This window comes from Balaenoptera physalus (assembly GCF_965194825.1).
Source record: "Balaenoptera physalus genome assembly, chromosome: 17".
NCBI classification, from domain to species: domain Eukaryota; kingdom Metazoa; phylum Chordata; class Mammalia; order Artiodactyla; family Balaenopteridae; genus Balaenoptera; species Balaenoptera physalus.
Genome location: NC_138895.1, coordinates 29,256,279 through 29,273,679, shown reverse-complemented (window position 1 = coordinate 29,273,679; position 17,401 = coordinate 29,256,279). Strand labels below are relative to the sequence as shown.

At 40.8% G+C, this 17,401-nt stretch overlaps 2 protein-coding genes across 2 annotated transcripts in view; one reads left to right on the top strand and one right to left on the bottom strand.

The window, feature by feature from the left end:
- CA1 (carbonic anhydrase 1) overlaps nucleotides 1–17,401 on the top strand; it is a 430,243-nt gene that overhangs the window by 287,263 nt on the left and 125,579 nt on the right. The gene's annotated exons all lie outside the window — the stretch shown is intronic.
- Nucleotides 7,599–17,113, bottom strand: CA3 (carbonic anhydrase 3). The gene is made up of 7 exons (XM_082434052.1): nucleotides 16,754–17,113; nucleotides 15,812–16,009; nucleotides 13,504–13,622; nucleotides 11,673–11,765; nucleotides 10,548–10,610; nucleotides 9,536–9,691; nucleotides 7,599–8,580 (listed from the first exon to the last, which is right to left on the bottom strand). The coding sequence occupies exons 1-7, from the start codon at nucleotides 16,785–16,787 to the stop codon at nucleotides 8,461–8,463; spliced, it is 783 nt and encodes a 260-aa protein (XP_082290178.1). The 5' UTR covers nucleotides 16,788–17,113; the 3' UTR covers nucleotides 7,599–8,460.

The window sequence follows — 17,401 nt, the reverse complement described above, 5'->3', positions numbered from 1 at the left end:
TTCCCTTCCTCCCCCTCCTCCTCCCCTCCCCTCCCTCTCCCCTCCCTCTCCACCTTCCTCCTCCTCCTCCTCCCCTTCTTCTTCTTCTTCCCCTTCTTCCTCTTCTTCTTTCTTCTTCTGCTTCTTCTTCTTCTCCCTCTTCTCCCTCTTCTCCTCCTTCTCCTCCTTCTCCTCCTTCTCCTTCTTCTTCTCCTTCTTCTTCTTCTCCTTCTCCTCCTCCTCCTCTTTCTTCTTCTTCTTCCTCCTCCTCCTCTTCTTCTTCCTCTTCTTCCTTCTCTTTCTCTTCCTCTAGAGCATAGTGCCTTGTATAGAATACACACTTGAATTAATAAATTTCCATATTTTAAAAGGCTGCAGAGCAGTGAACTTTTTTTTTTTAATTAATTTATTTATTTATGGCTGTGTTGGGTCTTCGTTTCTGTGCGAGGGCTTTCTCCAGTTGTGGCAAGTGGGAGCCACTCCTCATCGCGGTGCACGGGCCTCTCACTATCGCGGCCTCTCCTGTTGCGGAGCACAGGCTCCAGACGCACAGGCTCAGTAATTGTGGCTCACGGGCCTAGTTGCTCCACGGCTCGTGGGATCCTCCCAGACCAGGGCTCGAACCCGTGTCCCCTGCATTGGCAGATTCTCAACCACTGTGCCACCAGGGAAGCCCAATAAATTTCCATATTTTAAGGGACAGAAGGAATAGTATAGTAAATATCCCTTGAGTTATCTTTGATATGATGGGATGCCTTTTTGTTTCTTCTTTTTCTTGTTTTTTTTCTTTGGCCATCTTTGACTGAGCGAAAAGAGTTTATAACTAATTCAAAAAACCACCCAACCCAAGGTCAAAACTGGTCAGTCAAAACTGTGTGCTAGACTTCTCACAATTCACAACAGGGCCTATTTGCACTATTTTTCTAACACGTATGATAGAGTTATCCTTTCTACTTCTACACTCAGCTAATCCCCACTGGGTGAGACAGTGAATGCAACAGTGGCCCAGTGAGGTGAGGAATCATAGAACAGAGTGAAGTTGATTGGCTGGCAGGAGACTGTCTAAGCTGGTCTTGTTAGTGGACAGTGCCAAACCAGCTGCCTCCACACGCAACGCACACACCTTGGGGTGCACATGAAGGACCAATCCATGGCAGGAAAAAAAACCATGAGAATGTTTCTCTTAATAGCTATTTTTTCACTCCCTGAAAATTTCCACTTTATTTATATTTTATAACATATATAGCAGTATAATACTGTGAGTATATAATTCATTTTTAAAAATTCTATATTGGAGGTTCATGTTCTAAAACTGAGCCCTAGTGGCTACATCATCCAAAAAGAGTCTGGAGTCCACTATTGGCCTAGAGGCCCAGGTGACCCAGGGCCAGGTTTTGCAGGTCGCCTGTGCCCTTGGTTCTGCTATCTTTTCCTTCTTTCCAATGACACTGATATCACTATTTACCATGTATTTCATGCCCAGTATGCTGGGCACCATGGCCATGCCCGATAAGGCCTTCTCCTCAGCAGTCACAGCCACATTTAGTACAATTTCTCTTGAGTAATGTTTGAAGGTGGACTCTTTCTTTTCATTTTTTTTTTCTCTTCCTTGATGCTTCCAGGTAGATCCTTGACCTACTTTTATTTCTTTTATACTCGACTCATAATTGCTTTTGAAAAGCATGAAATCCTTTAAAGAAAAGGGTTTTTTTAGTCACTTGCAAATACTTTTAAAATTATATATCAAATATTGAATGCTTCTGCCCAGCTAAAACCACTACAATCTTAGCAAGCTGCAAACTTTCTTCTTTGCTCCTTGTGGTTATTTCATAATTCCTCTGAAACTCCCCACCTCTACTAGGGCCTAATCTATGTTCCATATCAAGCTGCTAAGAACAAGAGGCTTAGTGCGCCTCACAATCTTGACAACAGGCCCTTTGTTAGAGAAAACAAACTAAAAGAAAGAAATTAGACCTCTGACGAAATATCATTAAAATACTTCTTTAAATTAAAATAAAAATTATAGAGGTAACCAGAGATTTACACTTTTAGTTATGAATTGAGCTGCCAACTAGCATTTCCTACCCCGCCTCCCCACCTGCCAAAACAGAACTTGAGTTTGATTTCTGGTAAATTCACTGCCTGAGTAAATGTTTTTCTCAAAGAATCATCCACTATATTGTAAAGCTCCAGGTAGTAATTACAAGTGTGTGAGGATATATGTGGTGTATATGTCTGTGTTGTTTGTGGAGGGCAGGACATTTACCTGAATTGACCGTCATTTGCTTGGGGTGGGGTGGAACCTGTCAGTTGAAACTCTTTACTGAATTTTCAAAAGTATCATACTTTGCTCATTTCTGGCCATAACACAAGCATTTGAGTTAAAGAGTTATCTTGATTATGTATGTGGAATTGCTATGAGCACACAGGTGAATGAAATGAAGAACTAAAATGACAAATGAGAAAATAAAGGCAAATTTATAAAATTTCAAGCACTAGCATGAATCGTGCCAGTTAGTATCACCAGAGCCCAATGTCACAGGCTCATTGCCAACTACCTTCAGTTTGCATATTAGAAACATGGGTGCTAAGAGATAAATACTCTGGTAGAGAATCTCCTTGTATATCTCTTAAAATATGTCTCTTCTATACTCAGTTAAATTTGCAAATGATAAGGTTTGGATATATGTAAAACTGTTTCTCTTCTGGCACCCACACTCTCTGTACAGACAAGCCTGGGTGGCAGCAATGGAAACCCCTGCTTTTCTCCAAGAGCCCTTCCAGATATCAGTCACTGACCTTCCTAGGATGAGGACATAGCTCCCACCAGCTCAGGAACTTAGATTGGCATTCATTATTTTAGGACTCTCACTGCCTCTTCCATCTGTCCATCCATCCGTCCATTCCTCCCTTCATTCAACAGGTACTTTTCCAGCACTGACTATGTTCCAGATAATTGTGTTAGGTACTGGGGCCTCTGTATTATAACAAGACAGAGAGAGTCCTTACCCTCCTAAATCTCCCTGCCCCCACTACTCATCACACTTACATACACACATGCATACACTGACTTACATTACAGATAGAATTGATAAGTAATCTTGTTACTCTTAAAATTAATTAATTCCTGGTACAAGAACCTGAGCCCTAGGTCTTCACTGGACGAAAGTTTCCATATTGTTGACTGTCGAAATGCACCTTTTCTTGCTTAGTTCTCAGTTCTTCCCTGGGCTGGGCCCCACCCTTCCATCTTCTCTGCTTGGCTTGTACAATCTCCCTACCCATGTCAGGCCCCTTCTCTGGGGTCCTGCGTTGCATTAAACCAATCACACACACAGGAGGGAGAAGTGTGAATTCTTTGAACCCAAGTTGCACTGTATTTTCAGACACTTCCATTTGTCATATACTTTCACGGGACTCAATTGTCCTTGGGGGAATGACTTCCCTTGAACAAATGTGTTTGTAACCACCCAAATTTCAAATGAGCTGAGTGAGTATGATAGAAATGTACGGGTATGCTGAAACAGAATATGTACATTTAATGGCCAAAATATTTTTCCTGAGCTTCCAGGCTCCTCTACCTGGGAATAATTTAAATACAAGGGAGAATCTTATTCCTCATTTACTGCACAGAGTCGATTCTCACCTGGCTAAAATTAGTTTTTAAATCACTGGGTTTTATGCTTCTGTAGTGCACTTGGTCCCCTGTGACCCCACCGTTACACTCACTCTTACTCCTGCTGATTATCTGTGATTATCCACCTCATCAAGTTGTCAAGTGGTTGCCATTAAATGCCTTCAAATCTGAAGTAGTTAATTAGTTCTCTAGTCATTCCCTGGATCCTGGATTTTAAGCCTCGACTGTTTTATTTCCTTTTGTACAATTGGAGCTGAGTTGCCCCAAAATGGATAAACTCATCCTCCAGGATGACTTGTGCATCTCATTCATGATTCTGATTTATGATATGCCTAGACAAGTCCCAAATTAATTTCATGGCAAGAGACTTCCTGTACTTATGGTGAGGATAGATTTTCCACTTCACACAGCACTCTGAGCTACTCTATCCTGCCAACATTCCAAAGTCAGCAAAACAGAGTGAACACCATAGTTCTCTCACCTCTCTATTTTGGTTTAGCTTTTGGATGTTTTGCTAATCATACATTTCCTCAGAAGGTCAGGTGCAGAGCTCTGGAATAGAAACCTCCTCCAGAAAATTTTCTGATCCTCCCCAAATCACCCCTTCTAGCTTTGTGCTGTTTTCTAATGGAGCCACAACTTGTTTTTGCTGCTGAAAAGTATCAGACAAGAGTTATCGCCATTATTTTTAGAAACAATTTCCCCAATGCCAAGCACACAGGGAATTCATTAGGGGAGCCCATTATGGTAACTAACTCCTTAGTCTTGTCTAAATTGATAAGACATGGATTCATGACCTTACTCATAGAAACATCAAGAAAGAAACATGACTTTAAGTATTAAATAAGCCAATGGAATTTTTCTTGGTTGAAGTAAAATTAACTTACAGAAGATAATAGTTAACTGCTGTTGAGAGTTTTATTATGTCTGGAACAACTACTCTAAGAGGTTTACATATATTAACTCATTTAATACCTAACCCTCTGAGCAGGTACTTTTATCACTCTTGCTCACAGATGAGGAGAGTGAGGCACAGAGAAGTTAACTTGCCTGAGGCCACGTGTTGGGGGAGTGCTGTGTACCTTGTACCCAGGCCTCCAGAAGACTGAACAGGATTGTAGAATGTTCATTTCTCATTTGTCTCAGTTTTAGTGTACCAACTACTAACACACAGGCCTCACTTTTGGAAAATTCTCGGAAAGGGGCTTCTCTGGTGGCACAGTGGTTAAGAATCTGCTTGCCAATGCAGGGGACACGGGTTCGAGCCCTGGTGCGGGAAGATCGCACATGCGGTGGAGCAGCTAAGCCCGTGAGCCACAACTACTGAGCCTGTGCTCTAGAGCCCTCAAGCCACAACTACTGAAGCCCACGCACCTAGAGCCTGTGCTCTGCAACAAGAGAAGCCACCGCAATGTGAAGCCCGTGCACCGCAACGAAGAGTAGCCCCTGCTCTCTGCAACTAGAGAAAGCCTGCGTGCAGCAACGAAGACTAAATGCAGCCAAAAATTAATTAATTAATTTTTTTTAAGAAAAAGATTGACCATGTGTTTTAAAAAAAAAATTATCAGAAATATGTAAGACTCTCTCACCATCTTTTCTGTTGCGATAGATATTGATGGTTAATATTGAACATTTGGGAAAAGGAAATAGGGTATTCAGGATTTAAAAATAAAAACCCTCATTGCTCTGTGAATGACATTTCATTTGCCATTTTTGTAATTATTTTGCTGTCATCTAGGGACCTAAATGAAATTTTTTAAATGTGTTGCTGCCATCCAGTGATCTAAATGAAAATAACATGCAAACTTGATTTTGTCTTCTTATTTGCATTTTAAGTCTTTAAGTGCTACCTTGGGGTCATTTAAAAAAAATCATTAAATCTTCATATACTAAACTTGAAATTTTTAGAATTTCTAAAAATATGACATTTGCAGTTTTTCTTACTTCTCACTTATTCTTTGTCTGCTAAAATAATGTATTTTGCTCATGTCCACAGCTCCTTTTTAGTATCAAATAAGAGGGTATTAGAGGAGAAACTAAAATCTCATTAATTTTATTTATACATGGTATCTGATGTGGTTTTGGACCATATGTATTTCTTTTAGAACAATTTTATTTGTGCCAATTCTTATTTGAGTAACTGACATACTAATTTTTCACATCTATCCAGTTGTTTATAGTTGATCAATTTCACCCATATTTATTTAATTATGTAAATGATTATAGTTAGACACCAAAATCTTCAGTTTTACATGTTCTATGTAGAATACTTCCCATTCATCTGCATAAGTATTCACTGATTGCACGTAAAGAATTTTGGATCAGTGGTCCTGAATAGTTATTTATCTCTTCATAAATATATTCTGTCTCCCCATTAAAGGGGTAGGAATAATATACACCCTCTCAAAATGTAGCAATGCCCTATATTCAGTAAATTCTTATTGATGATGCCCCATTCATAGACTTTTAAGGATATAATCATCTGACTATTGTAACACACGTCATTCAGATTAGTTTCTGCCCTTTGCTGAAGTTTTAAAATATCTGAAATGATTATATCTGAAGAACAAAAGTTGGCAGATGTGGAAACATTTTTCACCACAGCAGCTCCTAGCCATGTCCCCTCTGTAGGCTGTGTATGCCTAAAATGTAATTGTTTGGAAGACTGTGAATGATCAGGAAAATTGTCCCCCTACTGAATAAGGACACAAGTGTGGTTTCAATATTCTAATGGACATTTATAATAATTCAGCACTTTGAGTTGCAGGGAGAAGTTGAGAGGAAGTTTTAAGTTGGGTGATAATTGTGATCATTTGCAATGACTTGGATGGGGGTCAGGGAATATATGTTCTACTGGAAGGCTACCACCTGAAGCTAAAGAGATCACTTTCCAAGGAGACCCAAACTGAATGAGATGAGCAAAAAACAGTATTAGTCTTAATCCTGTGTTGTTAAAGAAGATGAGTATTTGTCCTGGGTTCATCTATGTTCATGAAATCAAATGTTTATTGAGTGCTTATCAAGTGCCAGACACCATACTAGGCAAAAAGGGGGATGTAAGTGTACAAGATTCATGTCTGTGCCCTAATGGAGCTCATGGTCTAGGGAGATACCTTCTCTTGATTAGACATTTTCCCTTAAAACAGTTCCAGACTTGTCCAGCCTGTGTAAGCTTGTGTAAGCACCATTGTAGCTAGAATTAAGTCATATGTTCCTTCACCACATACGAGTGTACATTGGGTACATTTTTACCGTGCTCCCAGCATTACCAAGTACCCTGAGAGAATCAGTTTGTGTATTACCACTAACTGATGAAAGCTCCACACCTACTAATTTCAAGGGGTTTAATTAACACAACCAGTTTGCACTGACCAACCTGGTTTTACTTCACCCAAATGGTAAACCATTAAGTAACATTAGCCTCCTAGGACTCTGTCACATGACTTGACTTCCAGCATTGCAGGACTCTCCTGACCCAATACCATTTTCATTCTTTAGGGTAATTCAATTATTGCTGCCATTTTTGAAAGTAAGTTAACATATTAGCCAGTGATGTGATAAAAGATTTATCAAAGCCACTAACTGCAAAATTAGACTTTATGTCTAAAGATATTTTTGAAGGTCTCAATGTATGGATTTTTTCAGTGTTAGACTGGTGTTATCTTGATGCACATTTAAAAAAAATAAGGACATAAAGGCTACAGTCTGAGTTGATTCCATGCCCCTAAGTTAGCAATCATGGTACTGGTATGCACCCCAGAATCCTAAACCAACTTTGAGGCCTCTGGAAATTAGTCCACACTGTCAAATGTATGGCTACACATTCCTCTTCTGTCTGCAATCTCCTCGGAAGGCCCCCAGTAATTGCTTCAGCTGCTCTACAAGGAATGTAGCTTCCAATCCAACTCAGAAGTTGAGTCACTTCAGTTATAAAAACAAACTTACAATGTTCTCCCTCCTTAAAAAACACAACACTCAACTGTTTACATTCATGTCTTTATTAGTTTTGATGATCAGTACAACTGCTTTTACTTCAAGTGCAGGCATTCACTCCTGCATGTTCTAGGAATCATTAATCCCACGCTCAAATTAGAAAGATATCAGAGGCAGTTTTTATTTTAATAAGCATGCAAAGATAAAAGCAGTAAAATGAAAAATAAATGGCCCTCCTTCAGGTAAAGAAAAATATTAGGATAAAGTCAACATCTTTATGAAGAAAGCATTCAAATAATGGGTCAATTTTTTAATAAAATTCCTAGTCAGTGTATTTTACTTTCATTGATAATCAAAATCAGGCAATCTTTACAGTAGTTTAAATGTGAATAAGTGATGGACCTCCTATTGGTTTTATTTAAAGGTTAAAACACATCACCATCTCAGTTCTCGGTATCCACAGTCATTTTAATTTCTGGCTTATGCTGAATTGCTATACGATCTTCAGACACCTCTACCCCCATGTATATAATTACTCATTATTTCTTTAAGATGGATAACTCGTAACATGAAAAGAGTAAACTGAAGTTCTGTGAAATTTAAGATGACACAAAAACAGTGCCCAACAGCCATTTTTCTCTACCTTTCCTCTTCCAACTCTGTTTCTTCTTCTTTGAAACCTTACTAGAAATGCTGTTTTTACAGGAAAGGTGATGATTAAAAAGGCCAAATGCTTTCATATTAGATCTTGTCAATAGTTAATTCCAGTTTCTCGGTGATCACATCTCTCATCTTCATTGCTTGGTATGGAAAAGTGAAATATACTTGGAGTAAGAAGCACCAAAAGGAGGCAAGGAACCAAGCTCTGCACTGTCGGTTTCCTTTCCTGAAGAGGGCAAGCTCCAGCAGCCTCACTTGAAGGAGGCCTTCACTATCCTGCCTTTGACAGGCTGTGGAGGGCGCCAGTTCCTCACCAGGTGCACTGGGGGCTCATTTTCCGCGCTGGAGTAGAGGCCCCGCAGCTTGGCCATCTGCAATGGGCGAGGGAAGGCTGTCAGCATGACATTTGGACCAAGTGGACACATTAAGCGTGTGACAAAGAGTTAGAAATCGCCAGCTTTCTAAACAAGCAAACTACAAAACCTGTCTCCAATGTCCAGTCCAGAGTTATTTGGTTCTGAGTAACAAAAACCTTTTTTTTTTTTTTTTTAATTTGTAAAAACACTTTTCTTCCTTTTATACAGGATCACCATACCCTCTGGTCAAAACCTTTTCCTCCTGAATTCTGAAACAATTATTTTAATTTGACAGATCAGTATGAAATCTATCCCTTATGTAGGAGTGGAAGACAGTGCAAATAATAAGCTCAATTGGCCCTTCATTGCATAAGTTAATGAAGTCAATTTACATGAACACTTAGAAGGGAGGCCTGAGGAGAGAGGTCGAAGGTATTGAAAGAAGACAGACTGGAGGTGCAATCTCAGATCCTGCCCTTGGCTGTGCGATCATGAGCAAACTGCTTAACCTATCTGAGCCTCAGCCTGCTTAGCTGTAAAACTGGGGAACCAGTACACACCTCACAAGGATATTCAATCCCTTCCACTAGCATCTTATCCCCGGGCCTGTATTTACCATTCCATCTCCTAAACAGGGCTCAGTATTTGGGAGTTCTCCAAATTAGCAAAGTCTAACTCATATGGATCTGTACCCTTCAGTGTTTCTAGAGCACAAACTTGGGCATTGTTCAGCATCACCGCCACCTTTAAATGTTCTTGCATTTAGCCTGGTACCCTTTGGAAGTTGAGCTTTAGAAAGTTAAACAGGCTGATCGTAATTAACCGGGGCAAACTATGAAATCTCCAGTCGCAGAGCTGTTCGGTAAGCATCTATTGCCTTATATTTTCAGTTTAGCGTCTGTATCTCACAGAGCCCGCCGGCGACGGTAAGTCAGCGTGCTCTCAAGGCCGGCCCGCGGCCGCCGCTCACCTGTTCGGGGCTCACGGTGACCGGCTCCTTCAGCAGAAGCCACACGATGCACTCCTCGCAGGGCGGCGTGGTGAAGGAGCCGTGGTAGGTCCAGTAGTCTCGGCAGGCGGGGAACAGGCAGGACGGGTCGAAGTTCGTGAAGGGCGCCTCCTTGCCCTGGGAGACAGCGGGGACCCAGCGCGGTGAGTGGGCGCATGCGCATCGCCTGCCCCAGCGTCTCACCGTTTGGGGAGAATGGATTTCAAATGCAACAGAGAAAACGGAGCTTGTGAACAAGGACGTGCCTTTCAGATATAAAGGGCAGATGGGGGAGGCCGGTTTGCATGGTATGACTTTGCCACAGTCAATTTTATTCCTTATTCACTCTAGGTAGCACTATAAATCTATCATTTCTCAAGAAAAAGGACAAACTCATTCTAAACTGTAACAGAAATATATCATACAAGTTAATGCTGTGGTTCTTGATGATACAAAACAGGCTTGCATTTCTATTGAGTATCATACTCAGAATACTTACTTTCTCTGGTGGTAAAACTATAAAGCGTTTGATTAGAACAGAAAGAATTAAAGTGAGTCTGCTAAGTAGAAGAATCTACTGTTAAGATTTAAAATATACAGGTGCCACGCAGGAGAGAAAGGGAAACACTAAGACCCAAACATTTAGTACCTCTGCATGTGTGTAAGTGTGTGTGTGTGTGTGTGTGTGTGTGTGTGTATTGGGCAGGGTAACACCACTCAACTTTTCTCTCAAACACTTCATTAAAAATGTAGTTATCTGACAGGTTGACTATGAGGATTAAATAAACTTATGTATGTGAAACCGCTCTAAAACCTATAAACCATAAAAATATACATACAAATATAATAGCATTTGCTTTTATATGTATGCTTAGCATATTCATCAAACTTACTAACAGATTTTAGGTGAAAGAAATACGCTTGAAAATGTAAAAAGAAAAAAATTGACATACCCTGCTTTTATGGTCTGGGAGGGAAAATGATTTTTTTTTACCTTTGTCTTAATTTTGTCCAGCGCATCAAGGAGCAGCTGGAACTCGCCTTTCTCATGTCCTATCTGTAAAAAAAAAAGAAAAAGTAAACCAACAACTATATTTTTCTCTTCTCCATAATTTAGGATTGTCTTAAAAACTAATTTTAATCCATCCATCTACAACTAGTGTTTATAAATCTGTCAGAATATCTTGTACTAAGCAAAAACATAAGTTTATTTCCCCCCCCCCAAGATTTTAGAGTATATATTTTCTGAACTAAACTTGGACTCCAGACCTCTGAAGTACAAAACCACAAATTACATGTTGATTTACATCTATATCCTTGACCTTCTCTGTGAAGTCAGTCTACTTTTCTTTTTAATAGAATTAGAGCTAGGATGGACTCAGTGTATCTAAAACTAAACTCGTTGTCTTTCTGCTCAGACCCACTCCACTTCCTGTAGTACTGTGTTCAAGCACTGAAAATGACCCAATGAATTCAGAACATAAAACAAATTAGGTCATTCAAAAAGAAAGAAGCTAGATTTTCACCTCTGGCTTAAAATCTTGGTTATGTTACCACTAAATTCATGTGTTAATGACACCAAGTCCTCTCTAAACCAAGGCTGGCTCAACAACACACACATTCCATGTGCTATCTTAGTCTGGGATCATGTGATTGGTGGCCACCCTAAGCCGAGTGGATGTCCAGCCAGGGACACGGCATCACAGACGTTCCCAACATTGGCTTTTCTGGTTTCCACTGCAATTGACATGGAGTAGCAGGAAAGGGTAATGAACAAGGCTGCCCTTGCCCTCACTGCCAGTGAAATAAGCTCCTTCAAAGGCTCCATCTCCACCGCCCCTACACACACACACCACACACATACACACACGCACACACACACATACATCCTGCATCTTAAGAAAATTTAGAAGTGCTAGGGGTACTGAAGTATGGCAAAAGTTACTCTTTTAAGGGAGAGCAAAAAATTTTGAACTGATCTTAACAGAAATATCTTGAATAGTTGAATGAATACTGAAATTCATTCCTCTCTCCCCGTTAAATAAAAGGAGGGAGTAAAACTTAAGCATTGATAAGGAACTAAACTTTGAAAAAAATACATGGTCAATTTTTACCTTACCTTCAGAAAAATGCCAATCACAGCTACTCCATCAGGTTGCTTCAGAGCACTTGCAAAACTGTTATACTTTGAATTCCAGTGAACCAAATGAAGCTGAAACCATAGAACAGAGGTTATGAGGTAAATTCCTAAAATAAGGAAATAAGTATAAAATTATTCACAATAAACCCAATAATTATACAGTCTAAGGTTGCTGAACACTCTCACAGAAGTTGACAGAATTCTAAAAGTTAACATGCAATATTTTGGTAAGACTTTTAATGGTTCAAATGAAAAGTTATGATAGGTAGAATTGGTGAAAACTGATCTTTCGTTAAACCAATTCAAAATATTATTTTAGCTTTGTATAACATTAGTCCTTTTTCTGACCAAATCAAACAGTGAAACACAGAGTTATAAACAGGAATCTGCTAGCATTCTAAAGTCACAATTAACTGGGAAGTAGGAGAGGAAAAATAAGGGGACAAATTCTTAGGTGTCTTCATGCCTCTCTCCTTTCAGCAACAAATGGTCTAGAACCGGGTGGTCACCTTACCTTAATAATGTTAAGGTGCTAACATAGACACTAGTTAAATTAGTCAAATTTTTCACATTGCATTATATAGAATGGCAAGAGAATACAATAGTTCATGGCAATTTAGAAGTATTTTATTCAAGACCAAAAGTGTGAGATAATCCCACATGTAAAGACCGAACTGCAAGCCTTGCCCACATTTGTAAGGAATATACTAAACTTTCCCCATTTGTGGGGGAAGATGCCTGGAAGGCATTCTCAATTAATTTATCCTGTCACTGGCTGTCTAGATGGGCTGTAGAGAAATGATCACAGGGAAGTACTTTGGGTCTCCTATAGTTTAGTTTAACTGTTTAGTCAAATTTAGTTAGGCTGCCTAATGATGCTGCCTAAGAGAGTGTCCACAGGTGGCTCCAAGGTTTCTGTCTCAGCTGCTATGGTTGACCAGAGTCTGCCTCTGGAAGAGTTTGGCAGTACAAACGGAATTATCCTCACCTCCAGGGCATTTGTCACCCCTTATAGGCTTGGCTTTATACAGAGAACATGCAGGAGGCTTGTCTTATTTCCTTGTAATTTGATGCCTTGATCTGAGCTACAAATCCTGGGTTTCCGTTAATGGGTTAACTGGAACAGAGAGTAGTATTTGTTCATATTAAATTGTGTGTATCTATATCTAGCTATCTCTGTATAAGTACATATGTACATATAAAATCACACACACATACACACACATATGCATACCCTTCATTAAGAGACTAGAGCATGAGCATTAGCCAGAATTACTAAGTGCTATTTTTAAAGCACCACAGTCTTGTAAAAGAGGCAGCTTAGAGCACTGGGCAGGATGATGAACTATGACGCCAATCAGCATAAGGTAGAGCACAGGTCTAGCATTCATGCGCTGTGTGACTTTGTTATGTAACCTTCCTGTGCCTCAGTTTCCTTGTCTGTAGCCCATCTCATAGTGTGCTGAGAGGATCAAATGAGTTAGTACTTGTAGGCACTTAATAAGTATTAGCTACCATTATCTTTTCAGTTCCAGTCAGGTCCCTGGCTTTTTAAAAAATATTATTATTAAGCTGCTATCCAATTTCTAAATACAACCTTGAAATTCTTCATGCGTGACACTAACTCACCTACACTCTCTTAACTGTCTAACCTAGAATGTTTGGCAGCTTCAGTTTATGCTAAACTATTGCAGCTCTTTTCATAACTACAGGCTTGAAGCAAACGCATTGGATGCTATTCTGTCATTATCGTTCAGTTTTCAGTTTTCACTGGGTGAGATCCAGAGTAGGTAATGGCAATTCCTCCTACCTCCGCTGCATACTTGACTCCATCCACGCTGTGCTCAGAGCCGTGATCATCCGAGGAGCCCCAGTGAAGATGAAACTGGCGAAGCCGGTAGGGTGCAGTGAGAGGACCACCTCTCAGCACTGTGATTCAGAGAAGCTAGGTCAGCAGTGAACTCACACTTCTTTTACAGAGCCCTGCTTTAAACAGCCCGTATAGCCCAAGCTTGATGGGCTGGGCTGATGGTGCCATTCCCAAGCACACTGGTCTCTTTCTCACAAAGTCAAGTCTTGGGTTATATCAAAATAAATGCTTTCTCTTCTCTGTCTTTCTGATTTTGTTTGCTTGTTTTATTATTTTTTAAATGTCAATTTAGCATGTATGAAAATAAAATTAAAACAGGAGATGGGCAATGAAAACAACCAAAGCACAGGTCTGTTGTGTGGTGCACTGGGGAGAACAGGATATTTGAGAGCCAGGCAGACTTAGGTTTCAATCCCGGCCCCACCCCCTGCTAGTTGTGTGATCTCAGGCAAATTGCTAAACTTCTCTGAACCCATTTCTGCATCTCTCTGAAGGTGATAATAATACTGACCTTTCAGAGCTGCTGTGAGGATTAAATGAGATTAAGGGCTTTAAACTGCTCATCACAGTGCCCAGCAGAGTCATCACTGAACAAATGTGAATTCCTTCTCCATGTCTCGCCTCACTACACTTTTCTTCAGTACTACAGGCAAGAGCTCTCATCCATGTCTAATTCAGACTGTGTTTACTCAAATGAGATGAAATGGAAAATTCAGAAGTTTCCCAGGGAATCAATCACTGTGGACCCCTAAACGAGATGATTCTCCATAGCATGAATGTGAGTTTGTTGTCCAAATACCTCAACCTGGCACTTAACTTGGTTTCACTTCATTCAGCCTGGGGAGTGATTTAGAAGTTCAAATATTTTCTAAAGGATATTGGAAACTATACAGAAACCCTAAAATCAAAATTTAGCAACATAAGCTAGATCAAAATGGAATTCAGAGGGTAGCTATTCTAGAAAAGATTTACCAACTGTTGGTGCTGAAATGGCGCATTGAAAGCCATAGTATAGGTCTAAAACAATAGAATGAGGCTTGTGTAAGCTTGGTCATGTAGGAACGACTAGTTTGATTAATTGCATTTTTTCTACCCAACCACTAGGAACAGTTATTATTTGGTCATATGAGTCCAATTTATTAGGATGAATTATATGAAATTGTCAATAGTCAATCATTTTTGCTTACAAAAAGTCATTTTCATGTGATCCAACCTAACAGATACTGTTTAATTTTGTTACTAATCCTTCAGAATGGAACTTGATTTAAATGGATAAGAGAAAAAAAGTAGCAGATACCAACGAGATTATTGTTTAAGAAAATATATTTTTATGATATTCCTTACCTGGAACCTGCTAGTAGGTAGAAATTATAACTATTACTCTTTAATTACAACATCGTTGAGAATATTCATTCCTATACATCAGTAAGGATAATTTTAAATTTTTTACAAATGTGGTTATAGGAAAATGTATTACTGTATATCAAGCACCAAAATGCTAAAGGTAGATTCTTACTTCATTCACAGTGAAATAAAGCATTTCTAATTAGCCTTCTTTTATTTCATTGATTTGCTTAATAGTGTAGGTGAAATAAAGAGATTTTTTTAAACATGAGATTTTTCATTTTCACACAAATACAAATCACAACTCAAGAAGAAATTGTCAGATTCTTCAAAAACACTCACCAAAATGATTAGTCAGATGAACCCCACTGAAGCACTGAAGGCAAGTCTTCTTGATTCATACAGTGGGTCTACTCTCTCCCCTGGATTGGCCCCTACCCACACAGCAGAGGAAGAGAGTACCTACTTGGTTTCTTTGCTATGTTCCTTGCTCTGTAGAATGGAATCTATGCTACTTTTGGGACTGGGAGCCTTGCTCTCCAGGCCTTGGTTAGGAAGCAAAAAAACCCTCAGGTGTAGACCATCAGAGCCTGAAGAACACTCATTTGGACTCATTACCATCACCTCCCTATCAAGCTTCATTTCAGGAATGCATTGCCAACTTTTAGCTTGGGCATGGGGCCATTTTGTAGCAGCCTGCGTGACCAGCATTAGAGAGTGAGACATTCCTCTTCTATGTATAAATATAATTCTTCAAGACTAGAGCAAAGTCAAATGTCATCTCCTTTTTCAGAGAAGAAGTGCCCCCTGCTTCCCACCAATTCTGTTGCTGTGTCATAAATCACATTTTGCCAATATGGATGTTGAAAATGTTCACGTGTCTCTACCTAAGTGTGATACTTACTTGACCTGTCATAAGTATCATCAAACACAACCCTGCAGGTTTTCCCATTGTTCAGGATGGTCTTGGCAGAGCCGGGGTCATAAGATGCTGACCATGGCTTCAGGGAAGGGTCGTGCTTGATGTCTTTAGTGTGCAATTCAATGGGCGACTGGTTGTCTCCCTTGGCAATCGGGTAAAGTTCATGCCAGTGGTCAGGACCTGGGAAATCAAATTGAGGGGATTTATTTATTTGGTGGCACAATCCAAGCCCTCTTTCTAAGTGACTAAACCAGCAAAATACACAGAGGCTAGCCAGTGATTATAAAAAGGTCTTGAATATCAGATTGGGCAATACAAGGCTTAGTGTTTAAGACCTGTTCATAGTTTTGTTAATAGTGTACCTGGAGACTATACTTAACTCCATGTATTTCCTCAAATTTTCCGTGTATTTGCTCAAATATAGCCTCAAAGCCTTATTTTTGAAGTGGACTTCATCACATGTTTTACCAATGCCATCTTCTGTCATAGAGCTGGAATAAAATAACACTGACCCTAAGTAGATTTCAGAGCATATCCATATTCCTTTTCCCATGGGTAAGCAGGAGCTGCAGGCAGAGCAGCTTAGACCAATACCAGGCTCAGAGAGGTTAAGTGCTTGCCCAGTATCACGGAGAAGGGGACAGTGAGAACTGGCCCTCGGTGGTCTGACTTCTCCGTCAGAGGCACTGCGATCTGGGCTAGTTACCGAACCTCTCTGCGCTTCAGTTTCCTCCAATGGGAGTAATAACAGCTCCACACCACGGAGAACTAAATCAGATAAAAAGTAAAAGGGTCAGCAGTGTTTGGCACTCGGGAAGTGCCCGGTAAATGTTAGTTTCCATCCGCGCCACCGCACTTGCTGGAGTTGCGCACTTTCTGAGCAGCACCATCCCGGACTGACCGGCAGCCGCTGCCCACACTCACCGTTGTGGTCGGCGTAGCCCCACTCCTTGGCCATGGTCGTTTTCTTGGGCACTGGACGGCTGCTGCCTTCTCTCCTCCGCCGTGCACAGTCCCCGTGAGCCCTCACCTTTTATATAGGTCCCCCCACACTTGCACGGCCTTATTAGGTCAGCGAGGGTGGGGTGGGGGGCTAAACAGGATTGGGGTGGTATTTGGGAGGCGGAGTGGGGAAGCCAATGAATTCCAATAGTTGGACAGCTGTCGGGGTGGGGGGAGATGGGCGGAGGGCATCCTTCCCCTCACCTCTCCCTCCGCCTCCCCCTCCCCTCCCCTCCCCTCTCCCTGGGAGCGCTTCTTCTGGCCCTTCTATTCCTCCCTCCCGGCTCCTAAAGCTGCACGGCTCTCTAACCCCGGGCGCCGATGTGCAGAAATGCCGGCGACTTTCGCCTCCTCCTCCTCCCTCCCTCCCTCCTCCAAGCTTTTTTTTTTTTTTTTTTTTTTTTTTTGGTAAGGGGGGATGGGGCGTGGTAGTTGTGCTTAGCATCCAACTGAAATCTGCACCCCGCCGGCACTTGCAGCCTCACTTAGAAGTTGCTTTTAGCGCAGGCTGCCGGTCTGGCTGCGGTCTCCAGATGCTTCTGCGGGTTTATTTCGCTCCAGCGATCCGGT

Excerpts from the sequence above, each read along its gene's own strand:
- CA3 (XM_082434052.1), bottom strand. The coding sequence starts at position 16,787 with ATGGCCAAGGAGTGGGGCTACGCCGACCACAACG. Across the intron at positions 13,623-15,811 it reads TGATACTTATGACAGGTCAA|TGCTGAGAGGTGGTCCTCTC; the intron begins GTAAGTATCACA and ends TCTGAATCACAG. Across the intron at positions 11,766-13,503 it reads GAGTCAAGTATGCAGCGGAG|CTTCATTTGGTTCACTGGAA; the intron begins GTAGGAGGAATT and ends CTATGGTTTCAG.